The 17,444-nt window shown below is 43.9% G+C and overlaps 2 protein-coding genes and 1 pseudogene across 2 annotated transcripts in view; 2 read left to right on the forward strand and 1 right to left on the reverse strand.

Moving 5' to 3' along the window:
* Nucleotides 1-2,114: 2,114 nt before the first annotated feature.
* LOC101157239 lies at nt 2,115-3,885 on the forward strand (annotated as a pseudogene).
* Nucleotides 3,886-7,528: 3,643 nt separating this feature from the next.
* On the reverse strand, nt 7,529-17,335 carry rbm41 (RNA binding motif protein 41). The gene is made up of 7 exons (XM_023962656.1): nt 16,997-17,335; nt 16,336-16,452; nt 13,296-13,488; nt 13,006-13,210; nt 12,171-12,661; nt 10,357-10,504; nt 7,529-7,679 (listed from the first exon to the last, which is right to left on the reverse strand). Exons 1-7 carry the CDS (start codon nt 17,002-17,004, stop codon nt 7,561-7,563), a joined length of 1,281 nt encoding a protein of 426 aa, XP_023818424.1. The 5' UTR covers nt 17,005-17,335; the 3' UTR covers nt 7,529-7,560.
* Nucleotides 15,571-17,444, forward strand: part of LOC101157477 (Krueppel-like factor 8) — a 72,673-nt gene continuing 70,799 nt past the window's right edge. The window contains exon 1 of the mRNA XM_023962654.1: nt 15,571-15,879. Coding sequence (XP_023818422.1) covers nt 15,583-15,879 — 297 coding nt within the window. The 5' untranslated portion in view covers nt 15,571-15,582. The remainder of the gene's footprint in view (nt 15,880-17,444) is intronic.

Below are 17,444 nucleotides of genomic sequence, written 5' to 3' on the forward strand. Positions count from 1 at the left end.
CAAGACATTGTGTTTCAAACTTTTGAGATAAAGATATGTTTTTAAAAATGAAGTTTTATTGTTTTTTTTCTGGTTTTGAGTCGAAGATTTTGGCTAAAAAATGTAAATTTTTGATCATTTTAACATTTTTAGATCCAGAATAAACTTTTACGATTCTACATACACTGTGAGAAACTATGTGGGAATAGTGATGTGATCAATGTTACGCTCTTTCCTTGGAGAAATCAACAGGCGTGTGCGTTCCTGCCGGACCTGTCTTCTCAGGTAAAGTGTTCCACAGGTTTGACAGAACGTGTGTCGTTTCCCACAGGGCTTTGCTGCACTGTTGGCTTGTGGGTCGTGCTGTGACCGGCGCCGTACCAAAGGTCTGTTTGGGAGAAATGAGGGATGAGAAAATGATTAACCTGCTGGGTCTGTGGGATGCGTGTCACTATCGGAGCCGTCAGCCGGCGTGCGGGACAGGTGAAGGTCTGCAGGAAGGACGCGGCGCTCAGGCTTAGAGGGGGGGAAGCAGGCGGGGATGAGAGGCAGACGATGCTCGGGACCCCCGACTCTGGAAGCATCCGTCGTCCAGCTTCACCTCTCCTCTCTTGGAGCAGACAGTGACAGTTAAAAGTCCTCCGAGTCCCGTCAGTGTTCTGAGGACGAGGTCTGACAACAGTCATCAGCGCTGGCTGTCCTGCATCTTCATCTCCTACCTCCTCATCCTCCACTGCAGCGGCAGCTTCAGCGCCGACAGAGGAAGGAGTCCACTCAGAAAGTCCAACCAGTCCGGCGCCGTTTCCTCTGAGGTAACGCAGGAAGTTCTTGGCTTGTGATGGAGAGACGTTATGGTCTCCTGTGGGATTGGAAAGATGCTCTGACTCCACTACGGCTGCTGTAACGACGTCTCTCACCTTTTAATGAGGGTTGCTTTGAAAGTTGGCTTTCCGTGTCTGACCTTTGCATCTGTTTGCAAACTTTTTTTTGCACCTAAAGGCGACGATGATGAGGACCTCGTCTCCCGACAAGACGCCAAAATGACATGTTTACACAATTTCACACACTTTCGGCACTCTTATATTTGCACACTTGTGTATACTGTTTGTTTGTTTTTTGATATTGTGTTACGATGTTCCTTCCTCGCTGTTCTTGCACTGATGGCGATGCTTCAATCTCATTGTACAACGGATAATGACAATAATCAAATCTAATCTAATCTAAAATCTGATTCATCAGCATGAGAAGTCAGGAATTTTAGACTGTATTTACAGAAAATGATCCAAACTTTTTGTGAAGGTTTTGTGGTGGATTTAAGGAAACATCTGCTGCTTCTCCACATAAAATGATGCACTTACAGTAAACGTATTGTGACTTTTGAGCCACATGTCTGACAGTTACAAAAATGTGGTCATATGGTCATGCTTGTCCTTTTAAAGGAGCTTGTTTGGATTTAGATGTTTTTTTTCTTACTTCAGCTTTTCTGTTTGAGGAAACAAACAATGACTGTCAAACCTTTTCAACTTTAGAGAAAGGAAGAAATGCTGGCAGGTGTGTTGGAACGAATAGAACCTCATTTCTTTCGCATTTTACAACATCCAGGCAGCTCTGCAATAAACACAGAGATGAAGGGAAAATCGAGCAAATGAAGAAGAAAAATATTAGATGTTTCCAATATCATCAAATTAAGCATCAGAGTGGGTCTTGAAGTCAATTGGGGCAAAACCATGAAGATTTTCAAGAACAAGCATCATGAATTTCAAGCCAGTGACGTGAGCTGATGCCGGGTTTGAAGCTGAGGATTTTGGTCTTCTGGTCAGAGACGATTCTGGCTCCTCGAAGACACCGGGCAGCAGTGGATGCGGTTTGTTGGACTCCGTTTAGCTTGTGCTACTTCACAGCAGACGGCTTGATAAAGAAAACTCAGGATCAGTGTCATGAATGTCTGGATGTATTCCTCATGGTATTGTGGTTTTTTTGTTGGTAGGATAAATTGGGATAAGTGGGATGTTCAACCATCTCTCAACGAGTCCACCTCTCTGAGTTGTTCTGATGAATTGTGGGGTTTTTTTTGGTCAAAAGCAGCGTAATGTAATTTTTTTGTTTTTCTCGTCCGTCTCCTCGTAGATTTCCTGATGGCTTCTGCGGCTCTGGAGCTGATGGGTTTCCTCCTGGGTCTTCTGGGAATGCTGTGGGAACCCTGGTGGCCACCGTCCTGCCGTACTGGCAGATTTCGGCGCACATCGGCTCCAACATCGTGACGGCGGTGGCCAACATGCGGGGCTTGTGGATGGAGTGCGTGTATCAGAGCACGGGGGCCTTCCAGTGTGAGACCTACAACTCCATGCTGGCCCTGTCCTCCGACCTGCAGGCGTCCCGCGCCCTCATGGTCATCTCCCTGGTGTTGTCCATCCTGGCCGTCCTTTTGGCGGTGCTGGGGATGCAGTGCACGGTCTGCCTGGGGAGCTCGGGCGCCCTGAAGGGTCGGTTGGCCGGCACCGGCGGGGGGTTGTTTCTCGCCGCCGGCCTGCTGTCCCTCATACCCGTGTCGTGGACCACGCACGAGGTGGTGCAGACCTTCTACCGCCCCAACGTGCCCTCCAGCATGAAGTACGAGCTGGGGGAGTGCCTGTACCTGGGTCTGGCCTCAGCGCTCATTTCCATGCTGGGCGGGGGGCTGCTGAGCGTGTCGTGCTGCGAGGAGTCGGACGGCAGCCGAGGCAGACGACACGGGCCGGGGTATCCCTACCCGGGGGTCGCCAGCACGGGGGTTCGAATGACTTCCCAGACCTACCGCAACCCCACCCTGCAGGTGGGGGGAGTCGGCGCCACCAGCAGGGGGCAGACGCTTGTCCGCAGCACAAGCGGCAGCTCGGGGTCGAACCCTCCAGGGGTTCAGGGGAGGAAGAAGCCCACGGCTGCAGGTTATGACGTCACAGGATACGTCTGATGCTCCTCCCCCTCTGCTCTGGACCTTTACTCAGACGTTCACGGGTGGGTTTGCTTTTTCACGCTTTCTCAGAGGGACTGACACGAAAAAACCAGATCTTCTGCTCGCTCAAAATATTTAGACACACGTGATGTTTTTTGTGAAACGCTGTCATTTTTAAACATTGAAAATGTTTGGAGGCAATCGAAACATGTTTGTTCATCTTAAATAATCCTAATAAAAGTTCCAACATTAATTTAGAAACGGAAACACGTTTAAAATAAATCCTTTCACGTGAAAAACACATGGAAGCCTTTATTTCTTTTGATGTTAAAGACGCACTTCCATAAAAAAGAGGGTTTGGGCTGTTTTTGACGAGTTTCTGAGGATGGAGGTGACGGGAAGGGAGGGCGGGGTTGTTCTCAAATATGGATTTTCCATGCTAAAAATGGCAAAATCGTGATGAAAAGACCACTGGGAACACTTTGAAAATAGATCAGAAGAGGATGGGAGCGGGACTTTAAAGACATTGGAAACGAAAACCCAGAATTTAGTCTCAGAAAATGAAGCTTCATGGTTTCAAACTCTTGTTGTCACATCCTGTCAATGGTTTGAGTCAGAAGAGCGACTGACAGACGGTCAGAACATCCAAGCGGGTCGTTCACAGAGTGCAGAAGGAAAACGTCCAGCAGAAAACTGGAAGAACCGAGGAATTCCATCAGGAACGTGGAGGACCATCACAGGGAACGGAGTCAGAACATCAGGAACCTCCAGACACAGATGTGGATCGCTAATGTCGCCTCTGATGTCCGAAGAAAAACGGAAACTGTTGCTCAAAGGTCCAAAATTCTCTTTTCAGTTGGTTTTCCAACACAAAACGTTTGTCCATTGATGTTCTGATCGACTAAATGTAAAGTTTTCATCATCGACAGAAAGATTTCTGTGCTGAAATACATTAAAATAATTCTGAAAATCTGTTTCTGTCTGAAACATTTCCAGGTTTTCTTTTCATTCATCTTCCTTCTTGTTTTTCTCTGAAAAGAGACTTTTTCAAAAATCCTGTTTGGGTTTGATCACAAAAGTGTTCAAAGACGACTTTTTGTTTTCTTTTTTCGATCGTACTCTGAGATGTTCAAAGTGAAAGAAAGAAAGAAAGAGGTCTGGTTGCCGTTAGCAACAAAAAGACAACTCAATTCAAATGTTTAAGAAGACACTGAGAGCAGGATGGATGAAAAATGTTGATGTTTTGACTTTAAAACCATCCTGAAAATAATGAAATGACTTTTTTTTAAAAGCAGAAACATCCAAAGCCAAACTAAAAAGTTTCTCTTGAGTCGGTTTTTCTCCTTCCTAAAGATGAAGTGACATTAGATCAATGTTTTTGAGATTTTGCAGGCGTTTGATCAGAACAGGAACTCTGATTCTGTAAATTTAATTTCCCTTTTTTGAGCCTCAAAAAACCTGCAGATCTGGACCAGAACCAAACCTCATCCCGGTTCTGATGCTGCGCCTTCACTCCTCAGAGAAAGAAACGTGTAAAAACATCATAGACAGAAGAACGTTTGGATCGGTCTTTGTCCTTCAAATTCTGTTTAACAGGTGAGTTTCGCCTCTTTTGCCATAAACAGAGAAAGATCACAGCCCTGAACTGGAGGCAAACAGAAGTCCTGAAGCTAAACAGAGCTGTACAAACAGACGCCTCATTTCAGCCCCAGCAGCAGTTTCAGCCTCATAAATAGGTCAAACGCCGCGCCAACGGACCAACTTTAGGCCTGAAAAGCTGTTTTTGACAAACGGGGAGGGGCCAGAAAAACAGACAGACTTCCTCGGACAGAAGTCCCTGGAAAAAGGACTGAAGGATTCAGACGTTTCATCTGCGTCTGGCCTCTAAAGCCCGTTTTGTTTGCTCAGTGCACCTTCACAATAAAAGCCCTGTCTGGGAGCTGCAGACAGTTTCTCTGACCCGGTCCGTTCCAGTCCAGTCCGACTTCCATTACATTAAGATCACTGCTGGTTTTGTTTTTCTGTCAGCTTTTAACAGTTACATCTTATCACAGAAACTTGCTTTTTCTAGTAGTTTCCTTCTGCAGCTAAAATTGGGTCATTGGTTCTGTTTGGGTTCTATTAGTTTCTGTTGAAAAAACCTTCGGGTTCGCGGTTTGAACTGAACACAGGGGAGCAGCAAAATGCTGGAATTAAAACCAAACAATGTGGTCAAAATTTTGGAAAGAAAAAACATCAATTAAAAAAAACTGCTTTGATCTGTTTTTAACACATTTAATTTAAAAATCACCAAAGTTTAATTTAGTTTGAAGCAGTTTTGCAGGTTTTCTATGATAAACGTCTGAAGTTTCCGCCTGAAATCTCATATTTTGAAAACTCAAATAATGAATTTCCTCCATCTGCTGTTGTGTTTATTGACTGTAAAATCTTTCATTCTTTATTATTAAATGTTTCATTTTTTATATTCTAAACATTTCAAGAAAAAACAAAACGAAGAAATTCTGCAGTTTTTTGGAAATTTGATGAAGATGATTTTTGTTTTCATTCAAAAACATCTTTTCGTCGTTTCATGGTTTAAATGTTGCAGATTCTTTTCTTAAAGGAGTATTTTTCTTTACAAAAAGCACGATTTGAGGTCTTCACACCAACAACAGTCATTTTCCTACGGTTACCGGACAAACAGGAACATCGCACAATTATTAAAATAAACCTGAATAATTTACCTGAACTTTGTTTTATCCTGTCAACACAGAAAAGACTCTGGTTTCTGAGGAAAAGAAATAAATTCACTTGAAGGTCACAAACCGGAAACAGGTGTAAAAAGTCGAGCTTTGATTTTTGGCGAATTAAATAAAAATGCGACTTATTGTGATTACAGGCAGTCGATGGATGTACTACTGACAAAGAAACTGTTAGTAACCATGAAAAGAAACTGTCAGAATGTTGCCGGAAAACGGACACTTGCCGAGCTTTCTGAATAAATCTTAAGCCCAGTCAGATCTGAAGAGAAACAGCAACACAAATGTGGATTTGATGGACTGAGTTTTGCTTCACAATTTCCTGGAACCAAATAACTTAATAATAAATGTTGATTTTCAAAGAACGTTGATAGTTTCTATCAGAGTTTTTTTTAGCAGCCAAAATAATAATAATTATATATATATATATATATATATATATATATATATATATATATATATATATATATATATATATATATATATATATATATATTCATTCATTCATTCTTTCATTTTCTATTCCGTTTTTTCCCTTTCGGGGTCACGGGGTTGCTGGAGCCTATCCCGGCCACTTGTGGGCGAAGGCAGGAGACGCCCTGGACAGTTCGCCAGTCTGTCGCAGGGTAGAATGTCCTCAATCACACTGAGTTACAAAGAATTACCAGTTAAATACTGTTGGATGAACGGTGAAATATTCCGTTTTTATCATCATAAATCTGACTTCAGAGGAGTCGGTGCCTCACCAGCCATCAACCTCACCGCCCGTCACTGAGTGGTAGTGTGTGTCAGAGAAAAGAGTGAGAGAGAGAGTATGTGTGTGTCGTTGTGTTAACTCTGCATTGATGTGTGCATTGAGGTTGGACACTTTCCTTGAAATAAACACAAGTACAATATTTGCTGTTGTGTTTCAGGGAGAGGAGTGTGTTATGGAAAATAATATCGCTTTAATTGCGTGTTTGTGTGTACGTCTTGGCAGGTCAGTGTGTTGTGTGGCTCTTTGACTCTCACAGTTAAAAACTTCGGCTCTTGGTGTCAACCCCCCCCCCCCCCCCCCCCCCAGTCTAGTGTCTACATCTGATCTTTATCCACAGGTTTATCTCGGGCCGGTTAAAGTGCTGGAACGGTCCGGACTCTGTCCCGGTTCTGAAAGGCTGCAGTTCTTCTGCTCCGGTTCTGACTAAACCAGGAACAACACAGTCCGGTCCTCGGGTCTTTGGGTCTCTGACTGAGAAACGGCTTTGATTTCTCCACCAAAGACCATATCGGACCTGAACCAGCAGGTGATTCTGGCCTGAAATCAGACGTTTCAGCTTCAGGTAAATGTGTGCACAGAAGAAACTGGAAGTCTTTTTCTTCTTTAAAGTGTTTTTAATGATAATTGATGACTTTATTGTTTCTTTGGTTAACAGTTTTACTCATAATTTTGTCCCAGAAGCCATTTTTTCCCTTTTTCTGTATCTTTGAATGATTTATTTCTACAGAAACTCCCCTAAAGTGCCTACACAAAGAAACAATAGTTTTCATTTCTGTTTGTTTGATGTATTTATGGTGTTTCAAACTGCAGCCCACCCTAAATGAAGGAGGTTTTTTAAAGCATTGGGGCTTAAATCTGTGAATGTCTCCATCTAATGTCCAGCAGAGGAACAGATTCTCCTCTTCTGAGGCTCAGAAAGACGATCTTTAAAAGACAAGTTTGTTATTGAGGGAATTTCCTGAATGTAAATGTAGAAAGATGCTTTCATAAATACACAGAAAAATAACAAAATCATTTCTTTAAAAACATTTATTCACAGATAAAGTCATCCATAGGACCCCCCCCCCCCACCACCACAAATGATATTTGAGTCATAATAGAAGATAAAACAGTGAAAACTGCTTAACATGTTGAAATATTTCCTTTTTGTGTTTTTATTGCTTCTCCTCCGTCTTCTCTTCCTGTCGTTCATGGCCAAACTCGACCACCAAAGGTTTCCCTAGCAACCGGTATCCATGGACCAAGTGCAGTGCATGCTGGGCTGTCTCGGTGTCTGCCGGGGGAAAACAAACACAGAGGAGCGCCGATTGAGTCACGAGGAAGGGTCACACACATCAAGAAAGTTCTGCTCGGTTCTGGTCACTGTGGTCCGGAGTGAAGGACGTTTTTCTGCATTAGCTTTGGGGTTAAAATGTTCACACTGTGAACCTTTTAGACAAAAATGGTTTGATTCCTGACATGAACTGATGGGACTTTGGCGCCATTGTGGCCCCGCCTTTCAGAAAGGGGACAAACAAAACCCCCGACCGTTGCAGGACCGCGCCTGGTAACGCCGTTCTAGAAGGAGTGATTAGAGGGCCGTCCGTCCGTCCACTGAAAGCCACGGAAATTCTACGGTTTGAAATGAAAAGTGGTTCCTAAAACGTTCCTGCCGGTCCAGCTGTGGTGGAGGTTTCATCTCACTTCAGAGGGGAGAAAATTTCTGGAATCCGGCTGCAGTTAAGTCCAGATTTGTCGTGAATTTCAACCGTTACAGGCAGACGGCCAACCTGAAAGGCCCCCTAGTGGGTGAACTGATGTCACGACAATTAGTTTGGTTATAAAGTCAGGAAGTCCGACTCAGTTTTTTTTACATCTAATGCATCTAATCCATTAGCACAGTGCAATGCCGGGGGGGGGGGGGGGGGGGGGGACGCAGTAGTGGCAGTTTTATGCACGGATAACACGGGCAATTGTACGGGGCGCAAATTTAATGGGGGGGGGGGGGGGGGGGGGGGGACAGCGGCAAGAATCTGGTCCACTATTGGTTTCCTATTATCTGTTCTATCACAGAGTTTGTAACGGCCTGAAAGCTGTGAATCCCCGTCCCTGCAGCTGCGTGTTCCCGTCTCCTGTCACACGCGTGTGTGAGAGAGAGAGGGGAGGGGCAGTGGGCTAAGGCTGCAAGGTGACACGGGGCACGTGGAGAGCTGCAAACACTGCCTGTTGCCCAACACCAGGATCATGGTGTGCCTTTAGATTCCTAAGCTTATTCTAATAACTTCATTCTTTATGAACTATTGTAGACATTTTGATGGCGTGTCTTTATTTTCCATCAATGTATCTTTGTCTGCCTGTGGTTTAGTTGGTGTCAGTATTTGACATAAAGACAGCAGGTAATGCAGGAAAACAGCTGCACTTTATGAGATCATGAATGAACAATCATCATTTAGAAAAATAATCAGCACAATTGTTTTAACCTTTTTTTTCAGACTAAAAATATTAAATATATTAATGCTGCTGTGTTCATGATTCAGATCAATTTACATTTAATATTTTGTATTGACTGAAATATTTTCTCAGCATCAAATAGTTCAGTTGGTCAAAATGTTTCCAGTTTAAATAAGGACATAACTAATAATAATAATAATAAATAAATAATAACAGATTTTTTTTATTTCAGGCACTTTAGGCTTCTTTTCTGTTTTAGACTAAAAAAGAGTTTCTGTGGATAAATAAATTTAATATTTGTTGAAAGTGGATTTTTCTTTTGTTAGTTAAAAGATACAATTTAGGTATACTTACACAGTTTTTATAGATACTAACCTAATATATTGTCACCACGGCGAGTGTGTGTGTGTGTTTGTGGTGGGGGGAGGTTATGGGGGGGGTGGCGGGTTAGAGGGGCGCGAAACATTTTCTTTTTCCTGGGGGGGGGGGGGGGGGGGGCTTGGCAAAAATCAATTGAGAAGCACTGGATTAGCAGAATAAAGAAAAAAGAGCTGCAAACAAAGCAGCCACAAGGGGGCACAGTCCAACACCTTCATGCAGCGGCCCCCAGGACCAGGTGAAAGCAGGGAGACGCGTCAGGAACCAGAGCAGACTTTAACGGATGTCTGAGTGAAGGCAACAGGTGAAGAGGAAGTGAGGGAGAAGTTTGGAGTTCATGACAGACGGTAGTGGACGCTGCTGAATGAATGGAAATGCCAGTGGTGAGGAGGAGGAGGAGGAGGAGGAAGGAGAGCACACGGAAAGATCGCATCATGTGCAGACGCTGGAATCCGAAAGTGGAGGTTTGCTCCGGAGAGGAGAGGAATGAAGGTCAGCCGCTGGGGGACGGCGTGAGAGGAACGCCAGAGGAATGGTGAGGTTACAGCGAGCAGAGGCGGAGGAGGTGGAGGACTCTGAGGATCAACAGCCCAGAAGGAGGTGAGGAGGTGCAGGAAGGTTTCAGGTGTGACCAAAGCAAAGGAGGCGGAGATGAAGAGGCGGAGGTTCTGTTTGGGACCAGGATGGATCCTTGAATCCATCAGAGGAACAGATCACGGATGTTCTGGAAATCCATGCAGGGAAGCAGATGGAGGCGGTTTGAGAGGAGGACCGGGGAGGAGGATGATGGGGAAAGAGAGGAAGAACACAGAGGAGGGTCATGGATGTGGAGGAGAGGGTTAGATGGAGGTGGCGCCCCTAAAGGGAGGAGCCACATGACCTCACACCATCACTGGGCTCCTGGCAGAAAAAAGCAAGAACTTTGGAGAAAAGTTCTGTAGTTCCCGTCACTGTTAGAGCCAATCATAAACTAAATGAAGCAGTGAGAGAGTGTATTACTGAAGTAAATGGGAGCTCCACAAACTCCTATTTAAAGTATTTGACATCCTATTGTTGCATCATTTTCCATAGTGAAGCTTGGTTTCTGCCTCTGCAGCTCTGGCGGGGAAGTCACCCGACCGACGCTCGCCGCAGACGCTCACCTGGCAGAGTGACGAAAGCTTGACCTTTCATCCGACCCGTCAGCAGGCGGTAAAGGATTGGCGCGGCGTCTTTCTTCTCAAATCTGGAGAACAGCGCCACCAGCTGGGCCAGCGATGCATGTGTGCTGACGTTTTTCACACACAGAACCTGCAACCAAAACCCAAGCTCTTAATCTGCTCACGTTTCCATCTCAAACCTGCAGAACCACCTCTTTTTTTTTGACTGCGTCACTTTAAAGTTTGTAGAATTAGAAGCTTTTAAAAGTTGCATATTTCAAATCTATCGCTAAAATTCCTCGAGTCGGTCTTTGCAAACAAACTCCAGAGTTTTTGAGGTGTGTGGAGGAAATTTGTTTCCCTTTTTGCAGAGTTGTTTGAATCCAGTGACACTGACTTTCCAGCAGAAACCACAGTTTGAGGTCATCAAAGAACGAACCAATCAGATGAAAGTCAACATTTGATCTAGAAATCTGCAAAGCCTTCATCTGCATTCATCCAGAGGGATTTAGATTTTTCCCTGCTGCACAACCCAAAAGGTCCTGAACTGATGAAGGATTTCCTCCTTCAGGATGGAGTGGAGCTTCACACCATCACACTTCCACCTCCGTGTCTGACTGCTGCTCTGATGTTTGACGTGACGAGAGGCTCTCCTTCCAGAAACGTCCTCTCCTCTTCTCATTAGAACGTTTGTTTAGTGGATCGTCCAGCATTATACCATGGTCTGGGTGAATACTCGATTCTGATTGGCTGCTGGGTGTGCATTAAAACCTGATAATAGTTCCGGTCACCTAGCTTAAATGCGCCGGCTTCTTTAAAACAAATTTAGCTTCATCATTTGGACAAAAACAAGCGGTAGGAGGTGAACTTTCTCCCTGAACTGATGCTTCATTCAACCCATCGGAAAGATCAGCATTTATATATCGCCGAATCTTGACTGCAGCGGTGGTGCGGCCCGATGCGCCCCATCACGTAACAAATAGTCCGCTTTTTGTGAGAAAATCGATCAAAATCGGGGAAAAAACCAGGAATTAAGGACTAAAAACTGGTTAATATGTATTGCTTTTGTAAGTGACCATGGTATAAGCGGGTTAATGGCCGACGAAGTGTGCATTATTACTTTTTAACGCTTTGTGTCGGACGGGTCAGGCTTCCACGGTGTGCATTAAAAAGTGATAACGCACACTTCGTCGGCCATTCACCCTTACGTGTCTGGATCCGTGTTTGTCCTTTCTGACTGGGGTCCTGAACTTTGACCTGAACTGAGTCCAGTGAGGTCTGCAGGTCTTTCCGTCTCCTTCTGCTTCTTTCAGGACCTCCTGGATGAGTCCTGGTTCTGCTCTTGGACTGGCGCTCTCCTCTCTTCCCGGGTTTCGTCATGTGTGGATGATGGAGCTCGCCGTGGTTCTTTGGAACATTTCAGACTAGAACAGAGACTTTGGGTTGATCTTCCAGCTCTGATAGCGGCGTCACGTCACTCAGGAAGCTCCTGTAGAACCTTCTTTAGTTCTGACAGGGATCAGCTCTGGATTGTAGGAAGAAGAAGGGATTTAGGGCAAAATGAGCCTTTTCAAAACGAGTTTGCATTCTTGTTGACTCCTGTCTGGGTGACAGATTTGAAAAATACCCTCAAAGGTGTTTTTCTGCGCATTGCGGATTTATTGGGACCCCGTTGTTTAAAGTGACGCTTCCTCCAGCAGCTGCAGCTTCACTGAGATCCTGCAGGTCTGGAGGATGAAGGGAGGAACCTCTCTTCCATGAGAAAAGTGTGTTTATTTTTTCTGGTGTGTGTCTGCGGTGAATCGTTATCCTGATACCTTTGAAGGTTTTCCCGGCTGGTAGTTTCGGAACCTCGGGATGCTCCGGATCGCCTCCTCACGCTCGCGGTTCTCCAGGATTTCTGCGTCTGTGATGGTCTCCACCTGCCCGCGGACCGTCAGCGGTCCTCCTGATCCCGCCGTGTCGGCAGATCCACGCAGGCTGCCGATCGGCTGGTGGATCTCTATCTGCACTGGAGCGACGGGATCCGGTCTGTCCTCGGATGCAGGCTGGGATCGGGCGGATGGAGCGACGGGATCCGGTCTGTCCTCGGATGCAGGCTGGGATCGGACGGATGGAGCGACGTTCTCCTCCTGCTGCTCCAAAGGGAGGCGGTCTGAAGAATGTCTGGAGTTCTGCTGCTGGGCTTCGGTTCTGTGTGGGGAGTCTGGAGGCGGTTCCGCTTCGGTGCTGCAGAGAACGTCTCTGTACAGAGAGTCCATCGGGTCAGAGGACGACGCCCCCCGCTGGCCTTTCAGGGTACCTTCATCTGGGATGGAAATGACAAACACTTTTGATCAGAGGTTTGGTTTTGGTGGATCGTCGTTCCAACATCCAGGACTTGGTTTCTTCCTCACCTGTTTCTGACTTTATTAATAACAAATGTTTAATCAAAAACAGTTTTGAGGTGATAAAATGTTTCTGATCACAAGTTTATCTCACAAAGAAACTGGAATATTTGGTTTATGTTGTTCTGAGGTGTTATACCAGTTTAGGATTTGTAATCTGACATTTTTCCCTTTTTTTATGTTATGTTATTTTATTCTGGTAATCGCGTGTCTGACTTTGCAGTCTCCTCTGAAATAAGACTTGGTCTGTGCAGAGGACGCGTACCTCTGTGGTAGAGCGCGGTCAGGAAACCAGGACGGTCGCTTCCCTGAAACAGCGCCTGTTCAATCTCCATTTCCCGGCGGGACAGTGGGTGGCTGGTGGCAAAGCGCTGCGGGCGGGACAGGAGCTCCGCCCTGGCTTCAATCTTCTCTCTGATAATCTGCAGTCGCTGCTGCTTTGCATCCGGAGCTGCACTCACACCGTGGGACTATGAGGGGTTTAACCTGAGTTTAGGGATGACATCATGTGACAGAAAATGTTAAAAGATCAACCTGAAGTTCTGGAGGCGTCACCTTCTCTGCAGCATCTCTGCTTTGCCACAGCTGGATCTCTGCATCGGTGAGGCCCAGTTCCCGCAGGCTGGCCAGCTCCGTCTCCTCCTCCTGCAGGAGCTGGAACTGGGAGAGGCTCCTCACGCCCGCCGCCTGCTCCCCGAACGGCCGATAGAGCGCCGCCGGGGCGAAGCACTGCTTCTTGGCGACACATCTGCAGGAAAATCCATTAAAACAAACTTCTCTTTAAAAAAGCAAAGATATTCACAACTAGAGTCGCATGATGGATGATCACATGATACATAAACAGAAGAAGAGCTGAAACGGACAGAAGTACCGTAGTAACAAATGAAAAAAAAAAAGATCCATCACTAAAAAATCTGACAGAAGTTTAAACTATTGTTTACCAGAACTAGTTGAAAGTATTTTTTTCATATTTAGTCTGATAATTTGACGCAGGTAACCCTGTTTGGATTCTAAATTTACCATTTCAGCAAAGCAAAATATTTTATTTTTATATTTCGCTCTTTATAAACCTTTTATTTTCTGCTTTTTCTGTTTTTTCTGGCTGTGTGTTTGTAAAGACCCACTCTGAAAATAAATCACGTTTTTGGTGTTTTTAACATTTTCCTGATGATAATAAAGATAGACTGAAAAATATTTGATGGTCGACAAAAAGTTCAAAGCTCATTTTTAAGACTTTGAGGATTTTTTTTTACCAGGTTTGACGTAGTTTTGACTTGTCTTTGCTCGACACCTTTCCAGCTTTTTCTCAAAATCCGCCGGTGGAGAATCTTTTGTCTCATTAAGGGCGAGGATCTAAAATGTATTATCAAAATGAATCAAAGTCCTTTTATTTCATACTCTTGAAAGAGAAAAACTTGATTTAAGACTCAAAAAGCTCAACTGCACAGTCAATTTTAACTATGCTATTTTAAATTTAAGACTGGCACTGGAAATAAAAATGTAGATTTATGTTCTAAGAAGAAGTGCTTTTACATTTTATGATGATTTTATAAGGTAGACAAACTTGTACGAAGATTCTCATTTTGATCACATTTTTTTAATTATAAAATGAGTCATTTCCACTTATTACACTAGATTGTTATCAAAATAAAGTACAGTTAGTTACATAAAAACTCAGAAAATACCAACCAATAGCCTAAAACTAGAAAAAAAAATTATTGGGCTGTGGAACATGGAATTTGAAGGAATTCTATTCAAACAGTTAAGTTTCTTATCTTATTTTTCTCTGTTTCAATGCTTGTGTGGAACTCATTGTTTCGACATTTTGATTTTTTTTTGTTAAATAGAAGTTAATTGCTTAATGGACAGATCCTTTCACTCAGAGCAGGAGAGCTCCCCCTACAGGTGGAAGTAGGGCGCTGTAAAGGCTCTGTGAGCTGCAAGTGGTGGAGGATGATTTTCTTTTTTTGCTTTATTGTCTTTTGTACCAAAAACAGAGACTTTGTTTGTATGAGATCATAGAAAAGAAATGTCCTGGTTTGTTTTGGTTATCTGAAGATAACATTTTACATTGGCTTTTTGAATATGAAATGTTTTGTTTGGCAACTTTTTTGTCAAAGGCACGGACAATAAGAATGGACACTTTGTATTCCGTTAGACTATGACTAGGTGGGTTATTGTATTTTTGTGATGGGCATGTTTCTATATTTTTTCTGTATTTTGTCTTTCAGTGTCATATAAGCCAGTGTGGGCGGAGCACATTAGTGTATGACACTTAAATCAAATAAAATCAATCAAAATCACTGCTTTCTAGGGTTTGTTTTCCCAAGATTACTGTTCTTTTCCTGACTTTAGTCTACTTAAGACCCATTCCGATCATGTATTTTCAAAGTGTTTCCAGTTGTCTTTTAATTATGCTGTGGCAGGAATATCAGATCCATCCCAGCCGTACAGTTTTGATCCATATTCCAGCTCAGACGAGGAAAACAAAGACCTTCATGGATCTTTGTGTCTGTAAGTGGATGCATCAGTATTTTCTACGTCACAAAAAAGCTCTTTGTTATATTCCCAATTAAAAAAAAAACTCAGAAATGCAGTTTTGGACTTAATTTCCTAATATATGTTCTCTCTATACATCTATATCATCAGAAAAATGCAACAAGAACATATTTATAACACAATTTTTTTATCATATTTTAGAAAATTAAGCTTAAAATTGCATTTGAATTAAGTACAGACAAACAAAACAATTGGAGAGAAAAAAAACCTCCATCTTATTTGTGACGTAGAAAATACAGGGCGGGCCCCCAGCTCGCTGCTCCCCTCCCCCCGGAGCAGAGAGATGATGGAGAATCAGCAACATCTCTGCGCTGTCGAGGGCTGCAAATCTAAGAAGCGATACATAGATGTCAGTTTTCATCGTCTGCCCAGAAATGCTGCAGCGAGGGACAAATGGATCGAAATCCTCGGCCTCCGCAACATCAAAAAGCACACATGGGTTTGCAGTCAACACTTCCGAGAGGACTGTTTCGCCAACTGGAAGGAGAAAAACATGGGCTTCGCCAGCAAATTACTGCTGAAGCCGGACGCCATCCCGTCCTACGCAACCCCGTCAAGCGCACAGCCCGGATCGGCACCGGTAGGTTCATTTGCTCGCCAAATCAACCACCCTGACTGCAAACTGTACGGCTGGATAAGCTCCGCCACGGCTCGCCATTTTTGTTGCTCCGGTATTGTTAGGTTTCGGGGGTGGGCGGGGCTACGAGCCAACGGGAGAGCTCCTAAAAAGAGACCGGGCCGGAGTTTCTCCACGACATCAGTTCCGCCCACAACTCCGAGGTGAATTTCTAATAAACCACTGTCGCAATATAAAACGACGCAGGCTTTTTTTTTTATTATTATTATTTTGGCTAAAAAAAAGTCCTGACCACTAGGAACGCTTTAAAAATAGATCTGAGGATATCGGACTTCAAAGAAGCTTTCTTCAGTCCCTGCTGCAGAAAATGACTGAACACCCAGACTCAAAACAAATCTTGTGTGTCCTTTGACACGCAATATTTTCCCGGGTAAATGCAGATTATTTTAAATTTTTTACCGATCAATATCCACGTCCGTGTGGAGCTGCTGCAGGAGGAGGCCGTGCAGCCGCCGCTCGCCCTCCGTCTCCTGCTCCTCCAGCAGCGGGCCTTCATCGCAGGCTCGCCGGCTCACTCTGGCGGATCGAACAAAGACAAATCACCTCAAGTTTGCCCTCCGATGAAAGTACGATGTAATATTAAAGACATCAGGTCACCCAAGAACCAAAAAAGTAAAAAAAACAAACAAATCCCATTTTTATTATTTCAGAGCTTAAAAGAAAAACATTTCACAACCTGTTCCCGTAACTCCTGTTCGATTAGCTTGCTAGCATCTTAACAACACTAACATGCTAAAAAAACCAAAACCCTCCTAACCTCAGAAAAGGGGACTAAAGCTGTGAGTGTACATTACATAGTTGGGTAATCCAACAAAAGTCTCTTCTGTTTTAAACACCTTTCCCATTTTAGCAGCTAGCATAAATAATGCTAGCACTAGCTAGCCATCTCCATGACAACCACTTTCGAGGGGGACGAATAAAACGCCGTGTTTAAAACGAGGGGGTTTGTTACGATTTTCACATTTAAACTCTAATATTTTTACATCAAAAATATTTTTTAACCGACTAGGTTGCATTCAAAAGTTTCTTAAAATACTGTGTTGCAGGAGGTTTTGTTTACCTTTTCATGCTTCCTGTACTGACTTCCGATTCCAGTGGGGAATTATGGGAACTGTAGTGCTTTTTTTTTGAAAAATGTACTTAAACGGTGTTAAGTGTGTGTATTATTGTTAATTTTCTTATGTAACAATTGATAATGCGCCGTATTTGTTATAATCATAATGTTAAATAATTTACAAAAATAACTGTTTACCGCAGTATAAGGGTAGTTAATAAACCGGTTATTGATCAGTTCTGTCTTGTTGAATGCACTTCTGTGGAAATGTTGCATAATCCGCCACACCCTGCTTCATGACAGTGGGTGTGGTTTTAAATTTGTGTGATTGGAGCTGACCCCTTCTTCCTGTGCGTGAGCAGCATTCTGGTTCTAATGCCGTAAAGCCTTTGCCGCCCCTCCCCGTCAACTGACACGCGTAAGGTGACCCGGGCGGTTCTCCTCATCTTCATCA

This window comes from Oryzias latipes, chromosome 14 (assembly GCF_002234675.1).
Source record: "Oryzias latipes chromosome 14, ASM223467v1".
NCBI classification, from domain to species: Eukaryota; Metazoa; Chordata; class Actinopteri; order Beloniformes; family Adrianichthyidae; genus Oryzias; species Oryzias latipes.

Bases quoted from the DNA above. Each gene is read 5' to 3' on its own strand.
- rbm41 (XM_023962656.1), bottom strand. The intron at 13,211-13,295 runs GTGACGCCTCCA...AACCCCTCATAG, and splicing joins GCAGAGATGCTGCAGAGAAG to TCCCACGGTGTGAGTGCAGC. The intron at 12,662-13,005 runs GTACGCGTCCTC...TTTCCATCCCAG, and splicing joins GACCGCGCTCTACCACAGAG to ATGAAGGTACCCTGAAAGGC.